General features: G+C 36.2%; 1 protein-coding gene across 1 annotated transcript in view; it reads right to left on the reverse strand.

The window, feature by feature from the left end:
- Positions 1 to 24,699, reverse strand: part of ADCY1 (adenylate cyclase 1) — a 151,450-nt gene that overhangs the window by 15,982 nt on the left and 110,769 nt on the right. The window contains exons 8-14 of the mRNA XM_062496246.1: positions 19,433 to 19,588; positions 15,873 to 16,067; positions 14,428 to 14,525; positions 10,694 to 10,778; positions 6,776 to 6,865; positions 3,690 to 3,946; positions 2,952 to 3,078 (exon numbers count right to left, since the gene is read on the reverse strand). Of these exons, the coding sequence (XP_062352230.1) occupies positions 2,952 to 3,078; positions 3,690 to 3,946; positions 6,776 to 6,865; positions 10,694 to 10,778; positions 14,428 to 14,525; positions 15,873 to 16,067; positions 19,433 to 19,588 (1,008 nt within the window). The remainder of the gene's footprint in view (positions 1 to 2,951; positions 3,079 to 3,689; positions 3,947 to 6,775; positions 6,866 to 10,693; positions 10,779 to 14,427; positions 14,526 to 15,872; positions 16,068 to 19,432; positions 19,589 to 24,699) is intronic.

Below are 24,699 nucleotides of genomic sequence, written 5' to 3' on the forward strand. Positions count from 1 at the left end.
TAAAATATAATTTAGTAATACTAGACTGTTGTTCATGATGAAATAAAAGAAATCATCTACAAAACCCTATTTATTGCAGCTTATGCCACAAATTCATTAATCTGAGAACATTTTCACAGGATTAGCCCAACAATAAACATTACTAAAAGTAGGGAAACTAAATTCTTGAAGATTCAAGAACAGCACTTGAGTCTGAAATTCCCCCAGATGTAAGTAAGCAATTGAAAAGCCTCCTAAAATGACAGGCTGAACCATGTTGGAATATATTCACACAGTGGGGATTGGGACTGAGAGATGTGAATCTAGCTCTAGCATTTGGTTCATGCAATTCAGTGTTTGTACAAAGAGTCAGCACACTCACTTTGCCAAACAAAACATCTCCATAGGTCCTGGGCACTAAGTCAACAGTCTTTCTAAAACTTATATTACCAGAAATATAACCAAGTTAAGCCAACATGGTTTAATGGTAAGTATTACTATGGCTGTAGAGAAATATGACCAAAAGACTGTTTTTAGCCTTACAGAGGGCTCCTGCAGTCCAGCAGCTAGAGAAAACTGGCTCTTACTTGTCTCCTCTTAAGGGTTGTTAAACAATTAGTAGTTTGGAGTTTACTAACTACTCAAAGGCAGATTTAACATACAGATATTTCCAATGAACTGTGTTCCCTGAGACTCTAATACTAAGATTTTTACTGTGTTGTAGAACTTAGCAAGTTCAAAAACAGGGTGGTTTTTTTTTTGTTTTTTTTTTTTGCTTATCTGTTTGAATAGGTAAGCCCAACAACCACTTCTGTGATGTCCCTCATGGACAGTACTCCTGGTTGTTACATTAATTAGTCCTTGGACTCAATATCATTTACAGCCAATACACAGAGTGGAAAAGCAGAACAGCATTTCCTTCAACATGTTATCCACTATAACTTATGGTACAGGACATAGATCTTCCACTTGGAATTGAGAAGATGAAAGGTATATGCCCAGATAATCTAAGAGGCCAGGAACATAATAATTGAAATCATAAAAATTTGAAATCAACATACTGATTTCAAAGAATGGTAGTTTTGTTGATCTCTAAATTCTGAATTTTCTACCTAAACTGTTTTTTTTCCTTTTCCTTTTTCCTTTTTTTCCTTTTCTTCCTTTTTCATGCAAATCTCACACACAAAGGGGAACCACATATGTCTCTGATTTGCAATTGAAAAGATCTGAAAATGATATTTGATCTTCTCAGATGAAAAGCATTTTTTAAAATGCCGGTGGAAAATACTGAAATTTCACGTCTTTTCTCCCCTTACTGTCCCTTGGATAAAGTGCACCATGGTTTTAACAATAGTGATGATGGCTAGGTATTTTTATATAACCTGTCTATACTCCTGTACTTCAGTTTTTAAAACTGATTAATTGCTAATTAAAAGCTAGCTTAAAACTAAGAATCTTTAAGCAGTACTTCCATTAGGGATGCAAAGTTTGTCATGCAAGTTGCAGTAGCTGGAATGATGATAAGAATTTGAGATGCTTGAACTCACTCTCGGTCCATTGGAAGATGACAGGATATCAAAACTGGTACTTTACTGCTACTCTGTCTCAGGACTAGAAATAACATAAAGAAGGTTTCGTACTCATGGATCATATGGCCCTCACATACTTCCACTGTGTGCCAACCCATATAAAACTAGTGACCATCCAGCAAGGCAGGTGCTGCACTGAATCTGAAACTCAGGTGATCTTTTTTTTTTCCATCTGAAAATTATTTTTGGCACTACAGCAAACAGAAACTGGTATCCGTTCATCCAAAACAAGCTTCTGAGGCTGACAGGCACAGCCGTTATCAATACTGCAGGTCATAGGACAAAAAAAATAAAATTAAATGATCACACTCAGTAGAACTGTACAGAGTTCATGGAAATTTTACAACAAGATAATCTTAAAGCATAAAGGAGGGGAACACAGTCTTGGACATGAAGTCAAACAAGAAATCCCCACATAGCTTAACTGCTAGATAGAAAAAGTTTTCAAGCAAAAGCTAATAGAACTAAGTCATAACTGATTTCTCCATTTTATGTAATACAGTGAAGCCAGAGATATGTTCCAATCAACCAGTAACCCATGTATTCCAGTCTTGATATAATGTGTAAAAGCAAGTGTTGTGATGGTTTAAATGGTCCTCTTGACAAAATAGTTAACAGGTGCAGGTGAGAACAGAATGTGACCTCTGTCAACTACAGGTGTGTAAGCTTTACTGGAGGGATAACTTTCAAATTCCACCAAATAAACTTACATATTCAACTAACTCCTACCCTTGGGGGAAGGAGTGTAAAACACTTTGGAGGTGGGAATTAGACTGCTGAGAAGTGTGACAGGAGGTAGACATATCCAGATTCCTATGTTATGGGTAATATCATTTTTATAGGTTTTTGCTGCATGTGTGATAGTTAGGAAATATATTTCCAAAAAACAACCCCTGCTCCTGGTATCTAAATAAATTTCTGATCATTCTCTGTGAAAGAGTTCCATAGTTTCTTTGTATAATACAGGTTTAAATATTTCCTTTTATCAGTTTTATTTGTTTCATTTCAGTTTACCTGAATATTGATTTACTTTCACTCCTTTTTTTGTAATATAAGGTAAAACACCCCATGGATTTAATTTTTTAATTTCAAATTTATATTGTTAACAGTTTATTCCTAATGCATCTTAGATATAAATACATTATTTGATTAATGATATACTGAAGCAACCACAAAGAAAAAAAATAACTTCCCCAGGAAAATTGCATTTTATAGGTCTGAGGAAAGAAAGCTCTAAAATCATCTTTCTCGGTGAATCCCAAGAAACATGAAAATGATTGAGTGTCTGAGTCCACATAGTTTGTCCTGAAAGTATTTGAAAACCAATGCAAAAAGTCAGACATAATTTTGTGTACATGGATGCGATGAAGTCCTTTGATTTACCTGCACTGCCCAGAGGTAGTCCAGACGCAGTTTCAAGTCCACCTGTCTTGAATGCAGTGCTAAAGCACAAGAAAATAGCAAAATAGCTAGTATTGGTTCATAGCCACGCATATAAAAGGAGCCACCCCTTAAAAATAAGAAGAAAATAAATGGGTTATTCCAGGTCTAATACTTAACACTGCACATTTTTAATATCAGATGCTTAGTTTAGAACACATGGGTACCTCCTAGCTTTCTCTGGAATGGTTCATCTGGGCAGGGAGATGGGTGATAGTGCAGCTGATCACTGCATCACACCAACATACAACTTCTTGAGGATTTTTAGATGATATGCATTACCGTAATGTGTGTGTATGTTTTTAATTAGGAAATATAAAACACTGAAAAGCTCAAAAGCTTTCTTGAAATCAGGATTGGTTGAGGCTGCTGAAATATTAAGTCTTTAATTGTGTTTTTCTATTCCACATGATAGTTAGACTGCAGTGTGTTCAGCTGGGGCACATTAGAATAAAACCACAGAACAATGGGGCAACAGTTGCCAGCTCCTAAAAGCTGATCTCCTGTTGGTGGATGTTACTAGATCCCACAATTGCTGGGGAGAGAGAGAATGACTGATGTATTTCTTCTGCGCTACTTAGTCTACAGTCCTAGGGCAGCACTGAACACTAGAGGACAATTCAGAAGTAAGTAGTCAATCTGCAGCAAATTACCCAGTGTTAAATTTTGCAATATACTTACCCCACTGCTTTTCTGTAACCACTGAGTTCCAGAATAACTATGTACAAAATTGTAACAAAAAGCAGGAGAATCATTTTTGGCAAGGAAGATACGCGTAGAAATATTGCCAAGGTGAGAGTCCCCACTACGCAGGAAAGGAAAGCATAGTGGGCTGTGTCACATGGAAGTTCATTCATTGTTTTATTTGTTCCACCAGGAGAAATTATAACTATTGAGCTGCTGGAATTGGTATTCCAAACCCAAGGCATGCAGCCAACCTAGAAAAGACAGGAGAGGTGAGAAGGGGAGAAAGTTAAATATGAAATAAACAGAAATGTAGTTGCTATGAAGGCTGACTGTAGTTCATTTCTAATTGTAAAATATGGCTGTGGAGTTCCCACTCAGCTCAATGCTGTATTAAAAAATCCTTTTCCTGCAATGCTCCACTGAGTTTTAGGGGAGAGACACAATTTGTTAATTAGATGCCAAGAAGGGCAACAAACTGAAGTGTGGGCTTAGATTCCCTCTCAGTGCTCAAATCTAAGAGATTATCAAGCCAGGATATTCCTGCAAAATTAAGGAACTTCAGTTAACATTTCATGTGGCCATGCAGGTGAAAAAGTTCTTGCACAGAGCACAGAAATAAATGTTTGTTTTATTGACTATGTAAATTATATAAACTTCAATTACTTAAATATGAAGTAAAACATATTTTGAGTGAAAAACAAAATGTAGCATCTTTTTTTCTGTCTCACAGCTACTTCTGCTGTCATATATGTTTCAAATAAAAGGACTCATCTTTAATTACCCCTATCATTTCAGTTATCCAAGGAGTTCCATTTCCTTCTTACACTGGGAAATTAAAAGTTTTAGTATATTTCTTATGGGAAATTTGGGGAAATCTAACCTTCTTTTCCTAAAGACAATGTCATGTACATATCTCAGAGCTGTTACCCAAGGAAGAGAGGAATTTCTGGCAAATAGTGCAAGTCCCTAGAGCTCCAGTTTTAACTGCAGTCCAACCTTCACCCCTTACAAAGGAAAAGGATAAGAGTTAGTGTAAGTAGGGGAGAGTGGGACGGTAGTGTGAAATTGATTTAACAGGCACCATCACATAAGCTCTGCCCTGTACTTAAGCATCTCTTTTGAAGTGCTTTATAAAACCTTTTTACTTCATCCCAACTACTGACAATGAAATTTTATAGCATGCTGTAAAGTAACTGACTTCCTGAAGGGTGATTAAACCATGTATTTTAGAGGGGGTTGTATTAACTTAGAAAGATGAGACATAGTAAATTTTTTTAAAAAGTGAGTTAAAATCATAATGGGTAACACTATGAAATGAGATTGAGAGAGTAAAATGAAAAATCCCTTTAGTGAGATTTTGTTCAATATCCTTAAAAATGCTTTCATACTGAACTCGTCCAAAAACATACACATGCATGAGGGCTTCATCAGTGATCTGCAATTCATCCAGGAAAACATCATCTACTATTCAACCAGCAGTGGAATCTCCACACTTAGCTCTTCTGACAGATGAGAATTCTAGGGGCATTACTTTGCAGGAACTAATAATTTCTACTGATTAAACATTTCTCCTTACAAATTATTTTTGTTCAGGAATGGGTAAAGTTATGTTCTAAGTTGTAACTGAATGATCACTGCCTTTTTGGAGGTCAGAACTTCTGAATTCTAATCTGTCTCCCATTGTTGTTCAGCATTGCCTTAGGGCTTACGATGTCTGTTTCTCATTCTCACTATCTTTCAGTGGCAACAATAGTTCTTGTTTCATTTGGTCAAAGTAAGTACTGGATCTGTGGAGGCTGATTCAGAAAGGTTTTACCTGTCATAACTTTAATCTCAATCCCTAAATCAGATACACAGAATTTGCTGAGAAGCTGGCCTGGAAGCACTGTAAATTGTATGCATTTTGTGCTTATGTCCACATTAGGAACCACACATACATCTCTGTGCTATTAGGGCTGTATGTTACTCACATAGATAATGTTCAGGAATTCCCAGAAATGTCTCAAAATCAGTAATACTTGGTTCCTTTCAGGATATTGGAATCCACAGAAAAAGGATTCTCTGCGCAGTCAGTTCATGGGGATAAGCTAGTTATTATGTTCTCAGGGCAGGTCCAGGGATGAGTGAATACACAAAATACAAAATACAAAATATGGGGCTCAGCATCTAAACAGTGAGAATTGATCATGTCTTCTTAATGATCGGAATACATTGTCAGATTCCTGCAGAGATGCATGATTTGAAACATTTGCCTTCTCAGCATTTCCAGTTGAGTTTCATGTTCTATTTTTGTGTGGATTCTTTCCTTTGAGTACCCTAACATGTTTAATTCATTAGCATTAGCAGCAAAAATGCTAAAATTGAGCACTAGGAATTTGTCAAGGCAACTGACTGACAAACACTTAGGTGGAAGTTTGAATACCATTTGTATTCAAGTCCACCATGTTGAACTCTCTGCTAATCTACAGTAAAGGAAGCTCAATTTTCAGAAGTATTGAGCACATTCACTTCATCCAACAGAAGCCTTTTAGACATTAGATGTGAGTGGATCATATAGGTAGCACAGTTTAGGCACCTCTTCTTGTTGCACAAAACTATCAATATTTTAAGATCTCTCTATCTTATCTTAAATATCCCTGTTATTCCACAGAAGTATCTTCTATAAGTTGCCACATAGAAACAGTAATCTTGTTTTGACACCATACCTTGTCAGTCACAAAATATTAGCCATTGAACCAGTAAGCAAGTTAAACATTTACAAACAGTTTTCCCATAAAGTACATGACACCAGCAGTCTACATGATGCTAAGGTTTGACAGACAAATTTATATTTGAGTAGGTATTATCTGTGTAATTTGCTAATAGGTTTGCCATTCTTAATTCAGCACACTGTCTTAGGCCAATTAAAGTTCAAATTGCAGTAAAAGGGTTTAATTTTGAAGAAGCATGCTCAGCAAGTATGAACAATAAAACAAGTAGGAATTCATCACATGAGAATATGGTATGTGTTTAATGGATCTGCACCAGCTTGTTCTTTAAACAAAATGAGAACTTAAGTGAAACTTGATTCAAATACTCACCACACAGCCTTGAGCCACAGAGTATATTAATATCACAATAAAAATACACAGAATGGTACGAATTTGTATTGTCAGGCACCCTGGAAAACACTAAGAAAGAAAAAAAATTATAGATAAAATATTTAAAATATTTTTAAAGTGGGGTTGTTATTTTTTTAGTATCTATAAAGAGAAGTGAATATGGGATACAGAAATTTCACCTTTACTGCAAATTATGAAGTTGAAGTGATTGTTGTGTAGTAACTGTTATTCACTTATTAGTGTGTATTTTAATGGTAATTGCAGTTTTGGGGATAATAAACATGAAATTACTATTGCTATACATTATTTCTCACTATAATTAAAATTTTAGAAATTTTAGTTATATGTCTACTCATGATGCAAATAATATTCCAGGATGGCATTTGATTTTGCTCACATGGGGAAAATACCCAAAGCAACTTTTGCCTTGCAAATTTTCAGCTCCTTTGCCTTGCAAATTGTGATCCAAGAGAATATAGTGTGATAGCATAGAACTTTGGAGTGGTATATGTGTCTTCTGTCATAATAAGCATATTAAATGCCAGGATAGTTTTAATGATTATGGCTCATAAAAACATTGAATTTGTCAGAAACAGCAGCAGAGAACAAAAATATCTGGTGAAATATAGTCTTGTGAACATTTTGTTTATCTTCACTTTTACCCCGATTCCATTTATCACATTATTAAGTGTCAAGTTCTTGCTGCTATGAAGCCTGTGACAGAATGTGAGAGAGGAAGGGCAAGTCTGTCAGGCTGTGTACTTAGGATCATTCCAGTCATTCTGATCAACTCTGCTTCCAGGTAAAGCTGCTTTCCTTCCTTTCCCCTTGCACTAAGAATGTTTGGGGCATCTATTATCTACTGGATATATCTTTCAGACCAAGGACTTCTTCTAGGGACTTCAAGGGTCAAGAATCAAATCCAAGAAACAGTCAGATTTAAAGTGGGGACTGTCCTGTGTCCTTTAAAAGGAGAAAGCTCAGATTTATCAGTGTTTAATTTCACTTAGGGTCAAATGGAGCAAGTAAACAGCTGATTTTTGGATGAAAGTCAGCAGAAGAAAAGCTGTTCACTTCATGGGCATCACCAGCCTCAAAAGCACAGCTTCCAGCAGGCAGCAAAATAGTCATAGAGAGTAGCTACTGTAGCCTTGGCAAAACAGAAATCATGTATTGAAATACATCCCCTTTCTTTCACATATTCAGAGACATTTTTCCTGTATGTGCAACCATGTTATTAAAAGTTTGAAGTAGTTATAGATGAGTCAATTTCATATGGGCTGTGAGACATGAAAATACTGCAATTACAGAAAAGAAATAGAAAGTATGATCCACAAATATATTTTGCCTTCAGTATAGGTTAAGTCCATGTAAATGCAGGTGTGAAGCAATCAATATAATAACAATAGTAGATTTGTATTATGGATCTAAGTTCGTTTTCTACACCAGTGTAAGTATTAGCATCAATAAAATAGGTTGGGATATGTGAGGTATATCCCCTTTAATAAAACTGAGCATATTGTAGAATGAATGGCTCAGATTATAGGAATCTGAGAAAAGCTGTGTCTTAAGGAAGAAGATACAGCAACGTCCAAAGTTACACTATGAAAATAAGACAGACTATTCATGCAATTGTTCATCACTACCATACAATTCCGATTGGGAGGGATCTAAAGGGGCTCAAATGAACTCTCTGCCTTGACCCCCAGAGTCTCAGGGTCATTTTTGCAGAGTTAGTTACTCCTCCTGTGTCATTCATTGCACGGCATTATTTCTTCTCAGGGCCTGGACTTTGCATTATCCATTTTGTATTCATAAGATTCCTGTTGGCCCATTCTGTCAACTTATTTAGGATCTTCTCAATAGTCATCCTGCCAGCTGTTCTCATGAAATTGTTCTCATTTGAAAACTTGACGTGGGTATATGCCACGTCCTTCTCCAGGTTGCTGATAAAAATGCCTGACTGTTTTCCAGGTAAAGCATGACCATAAAATGCTATGTTCTGAATATGATTATCTCCACAGTATTTTACCCACCAAACTGTCCACTTAACTGGATCAGAAACTTATATAAAAATGGGGTGGAACATGGGTGGTTTTACTCTCATAGATAAAATACAAATTAATTTTGTTTGAAGAAAAATATATATTCCATTCATTCAGTTTGCAACAAAATTAGCTGTCTACTGGTTACTAAAGAGATAATACCCATGGTTTGAAGATAATGCTGGAATAGGGACAAAGCAAAATACAGACTCAAAGATCACATGTCCTGATACATTGCACAATTTTTTTTTGGTCTGTGTACTACATAAATGTTTTAAACGTTGACATGCTAGGCTATTGGGTTAAAATGGAAAACAAATCTTTAGAAGATAAGGTATGAGACACACTGAATTAAAATTCTGACACTAAGAAAATTTATACTTCTGACTTTAAGTCATTCTAAGATTACATCTGCACTTTTATGACAGCATAGAATTTTGGGCTTAATTTTCTTTGTATTCTTTTATTTGTGTAATTTTTATTAATTAAATAAGTAGTGTCAGATTATCAAAATTCAAAGTAACAGGTACAGTAAAACATTATCAAATTGATATTATGAATAAGGTATTTAATGCTAAAGCATGGAGAAGGTGAGTCACTTGTGCAGTGTGAAAGAGCAAGCGCCATAAGACTGATTAAAATAGGGGATTGTTTTACAATTGTGTATCCATTATCCACATAATATTAATTTTATTTCATTTATTATAAGACAAATTTTTGCCACAAAGTTTTAAATTGTGATATTCTAAGGGTTTATACTTTATTTTTCTAATGCTGGATTCTTATGTTATAATCCTGTATAGTATTGAATCTCTGAAGGAGCCTGGAATAAATTTAAATTTTCTTGACTGACAAAACAGATGGAACGCTTCTTATGCTTTCACTAGCCCCAGGGAAATGGTATAAGAAGCAATTACTTCTAGAAACTTTGTCTGCATTTCTACAATCTATAGAGAGAACAGATAATAAACTACTCTGCCCTAATAAAAAAGAGATCATCAAAGTTATTCCCAAATAATTCTGTAAATTCATACAAAATGATTCTGTTCAGTACCTGATACTCTGCTCATATACTATTTATGTTTCCATGAAAACATGCTTTTCTTCTGCCAAAGGGCACTTTTAAAAGCCAAAATTAGTGTGTGCTAATCAGCAAAGCTGATTAACCGTGTAGGTGTTTTTTCTTGATACTTGTCTGAAAAGACTAAATTTATATTCATCCAATACAGATTTAGCCTGTATTTTTTTGGATGCTTTATTCTTAACTGGCAGACCTATTTCACCCCTAAAATACTCAAATGTCTTTCTGCATCTTTACTGTTGTGGAAATGTAATGCAGGAGAATTAATCATTACTGAAGGTTTTGAAAAGGCCAAGGATTGTGTGTACAAAACATTGTGCTTTACTATCAAAACAGCTGCTGTTTTGGCAGGAAAAATTTTGAAAACAGAGTGGAAGTTAGCAGGACTTTACACCCAGATCAGCAGGAATGAAAGGGAGAGTTAGTGTGCTCTGTAGTCAGAAAGGAGTAAAAGTCAGGTTAAAGCAGTTTATCTAAACACAGTATGTAGTGGTAGGTGTTCAGGGAAGATTTAGCAAAAAAGAAAGCATAGAATTAATGGCACTGAATGGTACACTGCTGTAACGATTACTCACGTGAAAAGCCTACTTTGAGATGACTGATCTTTGGTTTTGACATGTCTAACACATTACTCACCAAGGAACTTTAAAACACATAGATTTCAGACTCTGTGAATCTGTGAAGCATACACTGGTGGCTTCATATTTCCTAAGGTCAAACATAGCATGGCCACCAAAAGGAAGAGCAGTCACAAAATCTTAAACCACTTACTTGTACTCGTGTGACATGTAGATACATAATACAAGCCACTAGGAAGCATATGCAGAACACCAGGAGAACAAGAACTATGGTACTCCTAGAATCAAAACACAAGAGAAGTAATGCAATACAACTCAGTAATAGATGAGAACAAACTGATCATTTCATCTTCTGTTAGGGGTCCTTCTGAAATAGTATTTTAAATAAATGGTGGAGGATGTCCTCCCCCACCTTGCTGTTATGCTAACCATCACAGTGATAGCATAGGGTTAAAATGTCTCCAGAATCATGGGAATTGTATAGATTCAGGGGATGGTAAGACAGGCTGGGTCTGGTAGGCCTGGGAATGGGAACTAAGCCCTGGGAATGAGTTAGATTAAGTGAAACTGCACCTGTGTAATCATCATATGATAAATTATACGATTGTTTGGTAGTTGAATAGTTATTGTTTAATTGTAACAAGAATCATGAGAAAGGTATTTGGGGGACCTGGTGAAAATTATGAGTATTCATGCTTGGATAAGATCAATGTATACGATAGAACAATATGGGAATAATAATTAATATATAGTTATATAACAAAAAGGGTATAAAAACATGTTCATCTCGAATCCATGTTGGAGTCAGATTTGGGTTTGTACCCCGGCTCCCAGAGCTCTTCAATAAAAGCACCTGCATATAATCATCCTGTGATTATGTGTTTCATGCTAACAACAGTGCAAATTTAGCAGTGATGTCCACTGCTCTCAAGACTATGAAATTAATAAAGAGTCCCCACTCTGACTTCAGAATGGAGACCAAAGCACCTCAAAAATTAAAATGTGTGGTAGTCAGAAGACACACCTTTTAACTGTAGGCCAGTGCAGAATATTCAGCATAATGACCCTTGTAATGGCAGTGTGTAACTCAATTACTTGGCCTTGGCAGTGGTGTTAAGTTACCATATACTTTTTCTGTCTCATTTCTCTTTCTCAAAGATTTAGAAATCAATGATCATTCAATTCAGACACTTAGCATGTCAAATAAAATCAGACCAAACTGTCTTCTAATGAAACAGAAAAACTCCCTCCTTTTGAGTCTTCCTCAATGGTTGGATAAATCTTAAGCTTCACGAAGATGCTGTAATAATTTGTAAATTCTTAATGTTCCCGCTTCAGATCTATAAAAATAGGTTTGTTCTTACTGAGAAGACAGGTGCAAAACAGGAACTTTCTTTCTCTGGAAAACTTCTCTTGGAAAAGTACCTTATTAGTCCAAAAATTAGTCCACCAGTGTGGGTGCATTTGATCTCTGCTCAGGGGCAGCCTGGCCTCATGCCAACCATGGAATCAGGGCTGTATGACAGCAGCATAACATGATCTTCACACCTTTTCTAGCTTGTGAGAGCAAACCAGTCAGTCCAGAAGCCATGTGGGCAATGGATTCAGGCATATATGTATCTGTGCCCTTGACAATTACTGGGGAAAGGTTGTTTATACAGGGTTTCTAACAGCAGGAGAGGGCAATTCTCCTGTAGAGTTTCTAACTATTTGACTTTGATTTCAAATTCATGTAATAGTTCCTACTAATACAGGAACAGTGAGAATTCTGTGGTGTAGTATGTGTATCCAGAATGGGAAGGTGACTCTGGGTGCTGTTAGTCTGGTTTCTGAATACAAGTATTAATCAAGGCACCTCATGCTTTTACAGAATTCACTTGTATTCAGGATGGTAGCATGCTAGAAAAGAATGCAGGGGACATGTCTGCAACAACATGATGCAGCAATAGCTCACAACAGACAGCAGCGCTGAGTGGGACCCTTACAGACATTTGGGTTGGCATCTAAAAATGGCTACATTGTTTTTTAAAAAACCACACACAATCAGACGTTAAAAGGGTTTCATAGTCAGGGCTTTTAGCAGCTACGCTGCATATGTACCTCCATAATTGGACAGCTTAGGTTGACAGGAGCATAGCCGTACTTTGACCACCTCCATCTGGGAATATAAAATGTGCCTTTAGTTGAGAAGCTGTTTTGCTCAAATGATGATAGGAATTGTGAGAATGGAAAGGCCATCGATTTCTTCATATTTATGCAGTAACTGACTTTCCTATGACATTTTCTTGTCTAGATGATCAACCTCCTCCTTGAAATATTGTGATATATCACTTCTCCCATTGGGGTAACATACTGCAAGCCTGTCTTTGCTTTTGCCTTCTCTTGCCATACCTATAACTACTTTGGCAATCTAAATAGCAGCTTAAAGCTCCGAACTCTGGAAAGAACAGAAATTTTCCTCTACTTCCAAAGTTTTAATTTAGCTTATGTTTGCATCTGTGTCACAGCAAGGGAAGAGCTCAAGAAGAATAGTAATTTGGCTGTATGAAGTCACCACTCAGACACTAAAAGCAAGAACTTAGGAGCATTCAGCGGGTGCCTTTTTTAACTAACACAGTCCATCTTCATGACCTTCAGTGGTGATATTCTGCTGGAGCTTGTGTGTCTGTCAGGTCACTACTTAAACTGAATCTCTGTCCAGCTGTTTTTAAGTGACAGTAGTTTTTCAAAAGGCTATTGTATGATTCTTGGAAATTTATTCTAGTTTTGACTACACTAATATACTTTGTTTCTTCTTGTTCAAAACAGCTATGTAGCGCAGCTGTGTCTTACTGAAGAAGGTGAAAGACTTCTTAATCATGTTCCATTTAGTCAGCAGTCATTAGTCTAGAAATTATGATGTAAATGATTATTCTTTTCAGTGAGTTTGAATTCTTTAGATGAAAGGTACTATATTACAAATTATTATTTGTATTTTATTGACATGAATAAAGTGTTTTTCAATCTTTCAACTAGAAATAATGGAATATAGAAGTATTATTCTATCTGGGGAATTGTGAATCAGAAAGACCATAATTTAAAGGGAATTATCAAAAGCATTATCCTGTGGCCAGTTCTATTCCCATTGAAATCCTTATTAGTAAAAGTGAGTAAAGTTTATTTGTAATGTTTTGATATTCTAATCTGAAAAAGTTAGTTGTTAATAATTTTTATACCTTACACTCAATTCTATCTACCTCTAGATTTGAAAGTGGTCTAATTATTTTTTTATTTAGTAAGCATCCACATAGGACTCGCAAAATATGAGGTAATCACTAATTAATCACTCAGCAATAGGCATAGGACACGTCCCAAACACATAATTTGGTTATGTTTGCTTTAGTGCAGTCGTGGTTGGAATGAAAGTTATGCGTGCATAGCCAAAATATGCACTAGGCAGTTTATGTCAGGATGGTGTTGATACCAGTGAATGCTGTAAGTGCAGGCCTCAATGCAGCTGGATGGGTACTTTCAGTACTTTGTTCCCACTGAACTTTGTATGGTTTTATCTATGTTGCTATCAATACCTGAATTAATCCAAAGTAGCATGAACACGTTTAGAAAAGTTGCAGTAACGCCTTTGTTTGTAATACAGAAATGCTTTAAGTAAGTCAAAAAGAACCACTGAAATTTTAAAAAACCACTGAAATGTATTTTTTCCTCCAAGTGCTTACTACTACTACTACTACTACAAAAAAAAAAAATCGTGAAAAGTGTCTCCTATTGAGAAATGAAATTAGACTGAGGGTATACTAACAAAGAATCTCCCATGTGACAAAGTACTGGCCTAGGTGCCCATTCCTGTTCCAAAGACTTTAATTTTTGACCTGTGCAGGATGTCTGAGGATATTCCACTTTGAGTTATGATAGCAAAAGACAGAAACTTACTGTGGTATTATTAGAAGGTAGACAAGGCCAAATAAGGCAGCTAGAATTAGCGAGAGAACTACAGCACTGGTGAAGTACTCATCCTGAAGCTGGTGGTACTGTTAAAGAAAGGAAGAAATTAAGACAGTAAATATTTTACATATACCTAGACACCCACACCTAGTCCATTCTCAGTAAGAAAGAACTGTATCCTAAAATAAAACAGACCCTTACTTAGATACAAACATGATGGCTTAACACACAAGATTTTCCTTGACATAATTCTCTTTCACCCTGTAACTAGTCAAAACTTGTTTAGGCTCAGATATAAGTTTATCTTACTGAGAAAAAAATTGAGCCACTTTGAACCAGAAGTGGATGGCACTCCCTCTATTTTCTCATCATGATTAAAGGCCAAACATGCCTTGTTGCTGTTTTCAAGAAGTCCTGTCACCTCAGCTGCTCAGGACAGGACACCAATGAGTGGACTTGGAGGCAGCTGCCAATGAGATACATAGGCTCAGTTGGGAGCAACTACTGTCCCTGATTCCACTAAGCTACAGTATTAATGAGAGGAAGCATTCTAGGGCTTGAAACACAAAAGTGTTTTCTCAGAAAGATCCAAAGTTCAATATAATTTACACCAGAAAACTTTTTATTTTGAATGAAAAAAGTTACAGACAAATAATAAATTACTTTGGAAACCTGAATTCAAAATTTATTCTTAAAACCTTAAAAAAATTGGATACAATATGGCACACAGCCTTCTAAACTGAAACAGCAGTGACATGAAATCTTAGACTATAAAGTGACTTACAGTAGAAAAATAAATGCTGCTGCTAAATTAATTCAAAAACATACTGCCTTTGCATTTTCAAACACATAAACTAGAGGCTGTAAATACAAATAATTTGTATTCACAAAAAAGCCCCTACAAGGTAGGAACAATTGTTGACTGATATACATGCTGTATGTCTGGGTAAATCTGCTTTCGTCACTGCCACTCTGGTGTAATATTGCAAACTTGTTGTCCAGAGATTTCATGGGTTTTTAAAAATATTTTCCCGAATTTCTGGATCAATAGTTATCAGGCTACCTATGCATCTTCTTGTCATTAACATTTCTCCAAACAGATGGGGGAGTAGGCAGACACATTTCAATGAGACAGCAATAAACAAGTGACTCAGGTAGTTTGGAGAAGCAAAAGAAATACCAAAGCACAGGATATATAACAGGAGTAGGATCCTGACAAGTAGGACAATACCAATCTTTCTTTTTATCCCCTTCAAGTGTTTCCATAGAAGATAATGTCACTGTCTTAACTGAGAGACAGTCCAATGGAGTACTTAAAGACAGTGAGTAGAATTTAAACATTACATGAAACCCAAACGAAACAAAAACCCCCAATGCTACTTGGCTTGTGTGAAATCAGTAGAACCAGTAAAAATAATTTTAAACCCCCTTACTTTATTTTCACGCTCAATTTGCTTATACTTCAGGGTGATGAAGTTCAAGTCAGCCATCTCAGACTCAGTTTGCCGGGCCTCTATCAAGCGGCTGATGTATCTGTTCACTCGAGTTCCCGGAGTGTTGTGTACAATATTGTTGGAAAAAGAGGAGCGATTCCTGAGTTTTTCAGAGGCTGTCCTTAATGCTCTCCTCTGTAACATGGATGAAGAAAGAAGCACAGGTTTTATTAGCAGTGCAATTTTTCATTGCTGTTCACATTCAAGCTCACAGAGAGGATGTGGAATTCATTAGACAGAACAACTACAGAAGACAGAGTTCTTATCTCAGTGTGAATGTCACCTTTTAAAAATTCCTTAACCGAAATCTTGGTATCATTCAAAACAACTAGAAAACTCCCACCTTATTCCAAGATTTTAATCCATAAATTCTTTTCACATATGGCCCTGACCCTCCTCTGCCATTGAGGAAATAATCAGTTTGTTCCCAGTCAGGGTGACATTACCTAACAAAATGGTTTTATTTTGGTTTGTTTTCTTGACAGAAGACTTGGAGCTCTGTACATCTTGAAGACAAGACAGCCAGGCTCTCCATAACACGAGAAAACTCCAACTGTCTAGGCAACAATACATATTCCATAAAGATAGTTTACCTTAAAGTCTTGGACAATGACCACGTATGAATACAGAGGGTCTGATATCTCAAGTGTTACTATTTTTAACTCACCCATTGGCTCTCTTGTTAAGACCACTTGAGTATGCCTCAAGCGCACTTGCAGATCCAGATGGAGCCATCCAACAAATTATCAGAACTAACCTGTGCCTAACTGGCTCCTCCAAGGCTGAGACAGCACAGCTACAAGAGGAAGTTGTAGTACTCATGGTCCTTTGCAGTGCAAAAGATTTATCACAGAGCATATCTGGAAGGCACTTTAAACCAGCTGTCTCACTTTTCACAGAGAGCACTCAGGAGACAATGAGCAGCTTCTCAGCCACATTTGGTGACAACCTTCAGCTGGGGGCACTTTAAACCAAGCCAGTATGGCTAGATCTGTTCTATGACTGGACAGGGGTCAAGCCTACTTCCCAGAAGAGTTTTGACAACAAAGCTCAGGCAAGTTCTACTGTTTCTGTAAAGTTAAAGGAGTATTTTTTATCTAGCATCTGCAGAGTTCAAGACAGTTCAAAACATTATGAAATAACAAGAATACTCAGGATATAATAAGTAGAGTCTGTCAGAAAGATGTTAAAGAAGAAAACAAAATTTCTCTCTTCAGAACACTCAGTCCTAAGTAGCTCACTGTAGAGGCTATAAAACAACATTTCCTTTTATTCCAGATGGCAAAAAAGATGGGAATCACTATCAAAGTAATCTTGCAGGAATGATAGTTTCCTTTTTTATTTCACAAGAAATTCTTAGAAGTACCTTATCAGTGAACAAATTGTGAACTACAGCAGTTCATTAGCTTACATAGCTTATATGTATATTATATCTAAATCCTCATGAATAGTGAGAAGGTTTATGTGCTGACTGATACCTTAGTCTTCTGTTTGTGAAGAAAAATGGACCCTAGCAAAGATAAAGTAACTTTTCAAGCCTTGCTTTGCTGGCTTTATGTGTAGAAAGGAGGTTATACTACCAGCAAACTATTCTCAGGTTACATTTTTCTTCAAGCTATCAGATCCCATTACCTGGGAAATTTGGTGTAAGCACTAATTGTTTCAACATGAAAACTAATCTTAGGGACATAGATTGATCAGAGACCTTAAATTGCAAGCCAAACAATTATTTTCAGTGTTTCTAAAAAGAGAGAATTTTCTTTTCTTGAAGAAACATTTGTATCAGTAATTGATAGGGAAATTGAGTTGTCAGAAATACATAATTTTGCTCTCAATTGACTATAATTAGATAGCATATGTATTGCATTAGTTGCAGCAGAAATACATCTTCAAGTATTTCTTGCAATTCAAATTTAAGCCTATAGTATAAGAAGAAGGGGGAGGAAAAGAGTATTTAAATAAAAGTTTCTTTGCATTAAATCCTGAAATGAGGGTAGATGAATATGGGTGTTATTCTTATATATGGAATAAATTATATTATTTATTTTTCCATTTGAAACAGGGTTAAAGTTTCTACTCTTAATCAAAATAGCTGTTTCATATATATAATTATATCTCTTATTTTTATCTCTGTTATTATTTTGCACAGTACACTTACACTATGTCTTACATATGACCAAAATTCAGTATTTATGTTTCTCAGAAATGTACTGGCTTCAAAGCCTTTAAAGACCCCACTTGTTTTAGAGGACTGAAAACTCTCAAGAAACCCTATATTGTAACACAGTGAATTTATGTTAGTATCATATAATACAAATCCATGATGTGTTACATAAAAGTTATAAAAGCCCAGAACAACAGTTTCTGTTACTGATAGCATTGTAGGACTCCACTGCCAATGATCTGGCATGAAAATATTTCACCAGACCACTAAAAAATCCATATAGGGATTTTCTGTGTACCTTACACAAGACACAATGTAAAGTCTTGCATATGCTTCAAAGAATGTGTGGCTTATTTTTTGAAATACTCAAAGATAACACTAAATCACAATTGGAAAGCCTTGTACATGGGCAATTTCAAAATCAAATCTGGAGTTTCTGAAAGTCTTCACTGAAAATGTATTTTAAAGGAACTAATTGACTTTTCTCCCCTTTTTTTTCCCTGAGGAAACACAAACACATATAAAACTAAAAATATGAAAATTCAAATGCTCTCTGAAAGTAAGATTTAACTGAGTCTTCAATAAATGAAAAAAAGGAAAAAAGGATAAAAAGAAAAAAAAATGGGTAAAGCAATCAGACAAGGTGAACTACTGCTTCCAATGCGTCTCAAGTGCCACCACTCACTGATGGAGTGACAATATTGCCACCTGCTGTCAAAGAAAATGGAACAAGCAACTCCTATAGTTTTTGTCCATAAATTTACAGGTAGATTCATATACAGAAAAGAAGCAAACCAGGCTACCAGCATGTAAAGCCATTTTGATGTATAAAATTATCAGGCATCCAAGAAAGCAGAATTTATAAATTCGTATTAGGGACTTTTATGTTTAGGATTTTTATTATGGACAAAGAGGGGTTTTGGCTAATCAGTTGCTTTTCATATTTCAGAGAATAGAACCATCTAGGGAAACAAAATTATTCTGTTGGTTTGCATTTGTCACCATGAGTTTCAGACTGGGATGGACAAAAGATGCAAAAGAATATATGTTAAAAGAGTAGAAACAGCCTCAGAAATTCCAATTCCTGTGAAAAAAGACCTTAATAGAAGCAACATAGGACACCCATGCTGGCATTTCCAAGAACAGCTCCAAATTTGAGGCCTTTTATAATTAAATTTTGTCTTTACTATGTGAATTAGATTGTTCTAGCTCCAGCAGGATCACCATAAACCTCTTTATCCATTGGTAACATCACCCCCTATGTTCTCCAAGATGATCTGTTTGATGCAGTCTGGGAATTGATGCCCAAAGAGTGCACTCAGCCCACAGGGACTACCTTGTCATCATCCTCACACGTCATGACGTTGGAGAAAGGGATCTCTGCTTTGAACATCTTACGACAGTGCATGAGCTGAACAAGTAGATAGCAGACTGTCTTGAACTTCATTCTTTTGGCAGGCTTAATGTCTGAGAGAATCAGTCCAGGAAATATCTGTTGGTCAGAAAAATAATATTTATAGCCAAGACATTGCATTCCCATGTGAACATACACACTTGCAGGCATTTGCACCCCCTCATGGTCAGAACAAAGCAATATTCTAGTCAAGAAGCAATGCTCTTTGATAAACATCTCACATTTGCAAATGAGGATTACTTCATCTTTCTTCAACATGAGAGGTAAAGAATCTATTGAACTGACATTATGTAAACTCACACTTAATATTTTGGGAACTGTTATTTTCTTAGACATGCATTTAGAACTATCAAAAAAGTGCATTAATGGAAACTCATAAAAGAGGCATTATTTGTATTTCTTTAACATTAAAATAAATTTTTGGAAATAAAGGAAAAATAAGAAGGAAATTAGCGTTTTTATTAATTGACATTAAAATATAATTTGAGTCTTCTTCTTTCCTTATTTTGTTACTTCAGTTATAGGTAAGTTCATTAAAATCTGAAGAGGATAGTTTTTGCTTGAAAGATAGATATATATACATGCCTTAAAAGGAGTGAGGGGCACTGAAGTTATAACTTCACATCTTATTTCTACAAAGCAAGAAGTGTTATACGACAGAGAAATGCTCTCAAAATTTTAAGCATAATATATTCTTTTTACCACAGAGCTCCTGGTTCAGCAAGGACAAATATTTTCTTGGTTAACTCTTAAGCGTATATTTAACTACTGGTGTAAAGCCAGTAAAGCCCTAGCACATGCTCAGATGCTTTCTCAGATCAGGATATTATATCCTCAATATTTATACCAAACTTATTTTTCCTAGCAGGCAGCCATGTCCTCAACACGTGACGGGCTTCCAATGTGCAAAGGTGCCTAGATGCTTTATTGTACACTGGAAGACTGAATGAATCCAGCTAGCATCACTGCAGTGCCCTGCACTGCACGGTCAGCCTCCGAAATCTAAAAGGACACACGTGTATCTAGTGCGTAGTCACTTGTAAAAGTGGTGGTTTAGTGGTAGCCTGTGTGAAGAGATTCCCAATATGAAGCCTTTCTTTCAAGGGCTTGCTGGCAGAAGACTTACCACTGAACCACATAGAAGATATTGTACAAGGATATTCACACACTAATCATCCTTTAGGTATTCCTAAGGACACCAAGTAGATAGCTGTTAGGCTTGAGTGTGGCAGATACGATCCATTTTTGAGCTACAACTCCCAACAGCTAAAACACACTTTTTGGAGAAGTATTTCACTTACAAATCTTCATAATGTAGCCATAATTCCTCTGGAAGTTCTACATATTTTCCAAATCTCTCTATCAACCTTTTGATACAACAAAAACAAGCAATTTTCTTGAAACTCTCTTCAGTTTTGCATTTCTTTTCATTTTCAGAAATTTACAGGTGGACCATATCTCAAGAGATCATTAGCTCTTTCTTTGCTCAAACCTTTCACAAAGGACATTGAATTAATTAAGTCAACAATTTTTGATGATTTTAAAAAGTGATGATTTAAAATAAATAAATTAAGAGACTCACAAAAGTTTCCTGACAGCCTTCATTATGAAAATGCCACAGTATAAGATGGAAGAGTGGCAAAGAATAGGTAGAGCATGTTACTTGCAAAAGATCCAAGAAGGCAAGATTGTGAGAGGTGACCATACGTGCATGACTATATCCTCCTACAAGGATTTGAAGTCCTATGAATAGTGAGTAATTTAGACTTTCCTCCATGCAGCCTTCTTACAGTAGGTGTGTTTCTGAGAACAACCTGCAACTTGCAAACTTGGAACGGACTCAACACTGTGGCCCTGGACTTTATGTGTTGGAAATACAGCAATTTTTTTCCAGCTGTTTGGGAGTTATATAGAAATTTCAGCTCAGGTCAACGAAAAAAATGGAGTAGTGTGAGATCCCCCATCAAAGATAAACAATGACAAACTGGTGTGAGTTTAGCAAAGGTTCACCAAAACAATTAGGGTTATCAAGTGTATGACATACAAGAAGAACCTGACAGAATTTAGTTCATTTAGCTGGAGGAAGAGAAGGCTAAGTAGGGATCAATCTACTTGTTGTCTTTAACCACTTAAGTAGTAGCTGCAGAGAAGACAGATTCAGAATAATCCTGAATACTACTCAGGAAAAAGCACAGGAGGCAATGAATATAGTATGTGTAAAGGGAAATTCCTATCTGATACAAAGCAGTTTAGCTGTGAGGATGACTATTCCTCCAGAGGCTGCCAGTCAGGGAAACACTCAGTGTTTACCCAAAGGTGGATCTAACTGCAAAGCCTGTCCTGCTTTGAGCAAGGAAGTCCACCACTTCACCTCCAAAGGCCCCATCCAAATTCAGATAGTGTGCAATGCTAGGAATACTTGTGAACACACCTACTGTGCAGCTACTGTTCTTCATGGCTGGCCAAGATCATAGCCACTCAAAGGACACTGGGAGTTGGACACACTGACAGTTCTCAGCAGTTCCATATAATTTTATTTATAATTTTGGTTGTTTTTTGGGGGTGTTTTTTGTTTTTTTTCCTAATCTAGTGATTTCAGGACATGTAGATTCTGCACTGGGACTGGGGATTTTTCATTCAACTACCATACGTACTTCTCTCTCACCTTCATCTCACAAATCATATCCCTTTTTTATTCTTGCTTTTACAGCAGAACAACACATTTGACATAGTGAATTCAATGAAATATTTAAGTAATCTGAACTTCTGCTCTAAGTCTAGGATAAAGTCAGGAAATGCAAACCAGTGTGTTAAAACAGACTTAAAAACCCCCTCCAAATGAAAAACCCAACCCCAGCATCTTTCACTCTGCTTTTCCTCTGATCTTGCTCCTGGCCAGCGTTACAGAAAAGCTGGACTGCAGCATTCCCATCCCAGCTCATTTTGTCAATACATTTTACTTTCTCATCTTTTTGACCCTTGGCATCATCTCTAATTCTCTTCATTGTTCATTGAGATCATAATTTTAGGAAAGGTTGGTTGTTTGCTTCAACACAGCTGACAAATAAGGTTAAGAGCTGGACTTTTCTAACAGAGCATCCTGAAAGCAGCCAGGACTATATAGAGCTTTGTGAATGCAGAAAACAAACAAGCACTGATCCAAATCCTGGGAATACACCCCAGTGTTTGAATGCCATGTAATATTCTGGTAAGTATTTAACTGGTGCTCATCTGAGATTCTCAGAAATGTCAGCAGACTGTTATTTCCCTGACTATATTCAACCTCAGTGCATAAAGTGGCAAGGAAAAGAAGATACTAATGTAATTCAAAACGCATCTACAGAAACATAAATGCTGTAGCACCATGTCTGACTGTTTTCTATCTTCAGGCAGGCAGGACCCTCTTGGTGGTAGTGTTTGTTCCATGACTATCTTCAAGACATTTTGTCCTAAGATAGATGAGCAATTTTTTTTCTTCTTTTTTTTTATTTCTTCCTATAGTTGAAATCATCAGACATATGTTTTTCCATCCTTTTCTACTGCCATTATGATACATTTTTCTTACCACACCTCAGCTATCCAGTAGGAAAGTATATTAGGGATTTTACCAGAAAATACAGCATCTGTAACATTAACTTTTGAAATTCAGAATAGTGTGACCACTTTCTTGACACAGATGCAGAAAAAGTTTTTAGGAGTTGTGAAGACTAAACCAATATCTAGGAGATCAACAAGAGAGAAAAATCTTCTAACAGTGTCCTACATCTTTCTTTGTGCAGATTCCACATTTATGGAGGAAGAAAAAGAGAGAATAATATTACAGCACATAACTAATTCTATCACTGACACCCCAAACTGCAGGCTTTCACACTGATGATGGAGCATTAGCAGATTCATAGCTACTGCAGGAGAAATACTGAGGTTATAGAAAAATACGGTGCAACACAGATATCATTCTTCTGTTTATGTTTGCTGGGTAGTAGCACGAGCAATTTATTTCCAGTGTTTGGGTTTGTATATTCCAATAACTTGGGCAATGCAAAGTCTCAGGCACAGAACAGCCCCAGATATAAGCTGGAGCTTCCATTGAAAGGCTGTCTGCCTATCTGTTAAATCAGGTCTGCTAAGGTATATCTAGGGTGTTAAAATCTGAAACATGCAAATTATGCGCTCAGATCTCTAGTTAAATTCCTTGGAAGAAGCTGTGACCCATCAACAGCAAAGACCACCCCTAGACTCTCAAAGTCATGGTAGCAGTGGCAGCTGCAGGTAGCTGTCAGCTTGAAAGAAGAAATCTTCACTGTGTGCCCAGATGCCTAAGGTGCAGTGTTTCAAATTAGAAAAATTTTGTCAAATACATTTTTGCTTGCAATGTGCTTATACAGCAAAGAGTTTTTCTTAGTAGCGGGTAAAGCTTTTACAACCCCTGCATTAAATTGGAAGCTCTCTTTTTCTGTCACTACTTATAGTTTAAGAGTCAGAGCACTAGCACTCCACAAGTGCTGGTAAGCATACAGTAAGTAAAAATATCATCAAAATCTATTCGTCCAGAAACTTCACAACTTACAAAAACTATGAAAACTTCCTTGAAACAAAGTAAACTGAATATTTTTAGTAGAGTCAGACAGCAAAAAAATCTGTTAGGTATGAAGGTGGATTTGCTGGTTCATAAGTGCTCTGTGGAAAACACAAATTTTACATGATTGGAAAAAGAAGACAATATGAGAACAGTGTGGTATGTTCCCCCAGACCTAACCAGAATAATTAAATACAATTAATTTTGCAGAGAAAGACATTTCTCACAAATACAGATGGAACTTTGAATAGAAATAATAAATTAAAAGGATTTGGTCCAGCAATGTTAGACCTATTGTATCACCCAATTACTTCCTCCTGTAGCCTTCTTTTTCTTCTTTCAATCAGGTCAGACAAAATACAACAAATTTCTGTTAAAAACTCCTAGTAATATATAGACTGTAGCCATCAAATTCTTTCACTGTTAAAAACTCAATTTGAGTATTATTAAGACATGATAGAAAGCATCCCAAAAGCAGTTCTACTTGTGAAACATTCCAGTTGCTAACAGTAAATTAACAATGAAGTCAAAAGACAAACACATATAGTTACTACGTATTTCATCTATACAAAGCAAAGAAGTCATCATGAATCTATGTTTTCTCTCTGCTATA

This window comes from Cinclus cinclus, chromosome 1 (assembly GCF_963662255.1).
Source record: "Cinclus cinclus chromosome 1, bCinCin1.1, whole genome shotgun sequence".
Lineage (NCBI taxonomy): Eukaryota > Metazoa > Chordata > Aves > Passeriformes > Cinclidae > Cinclus > Cinclus cinclus.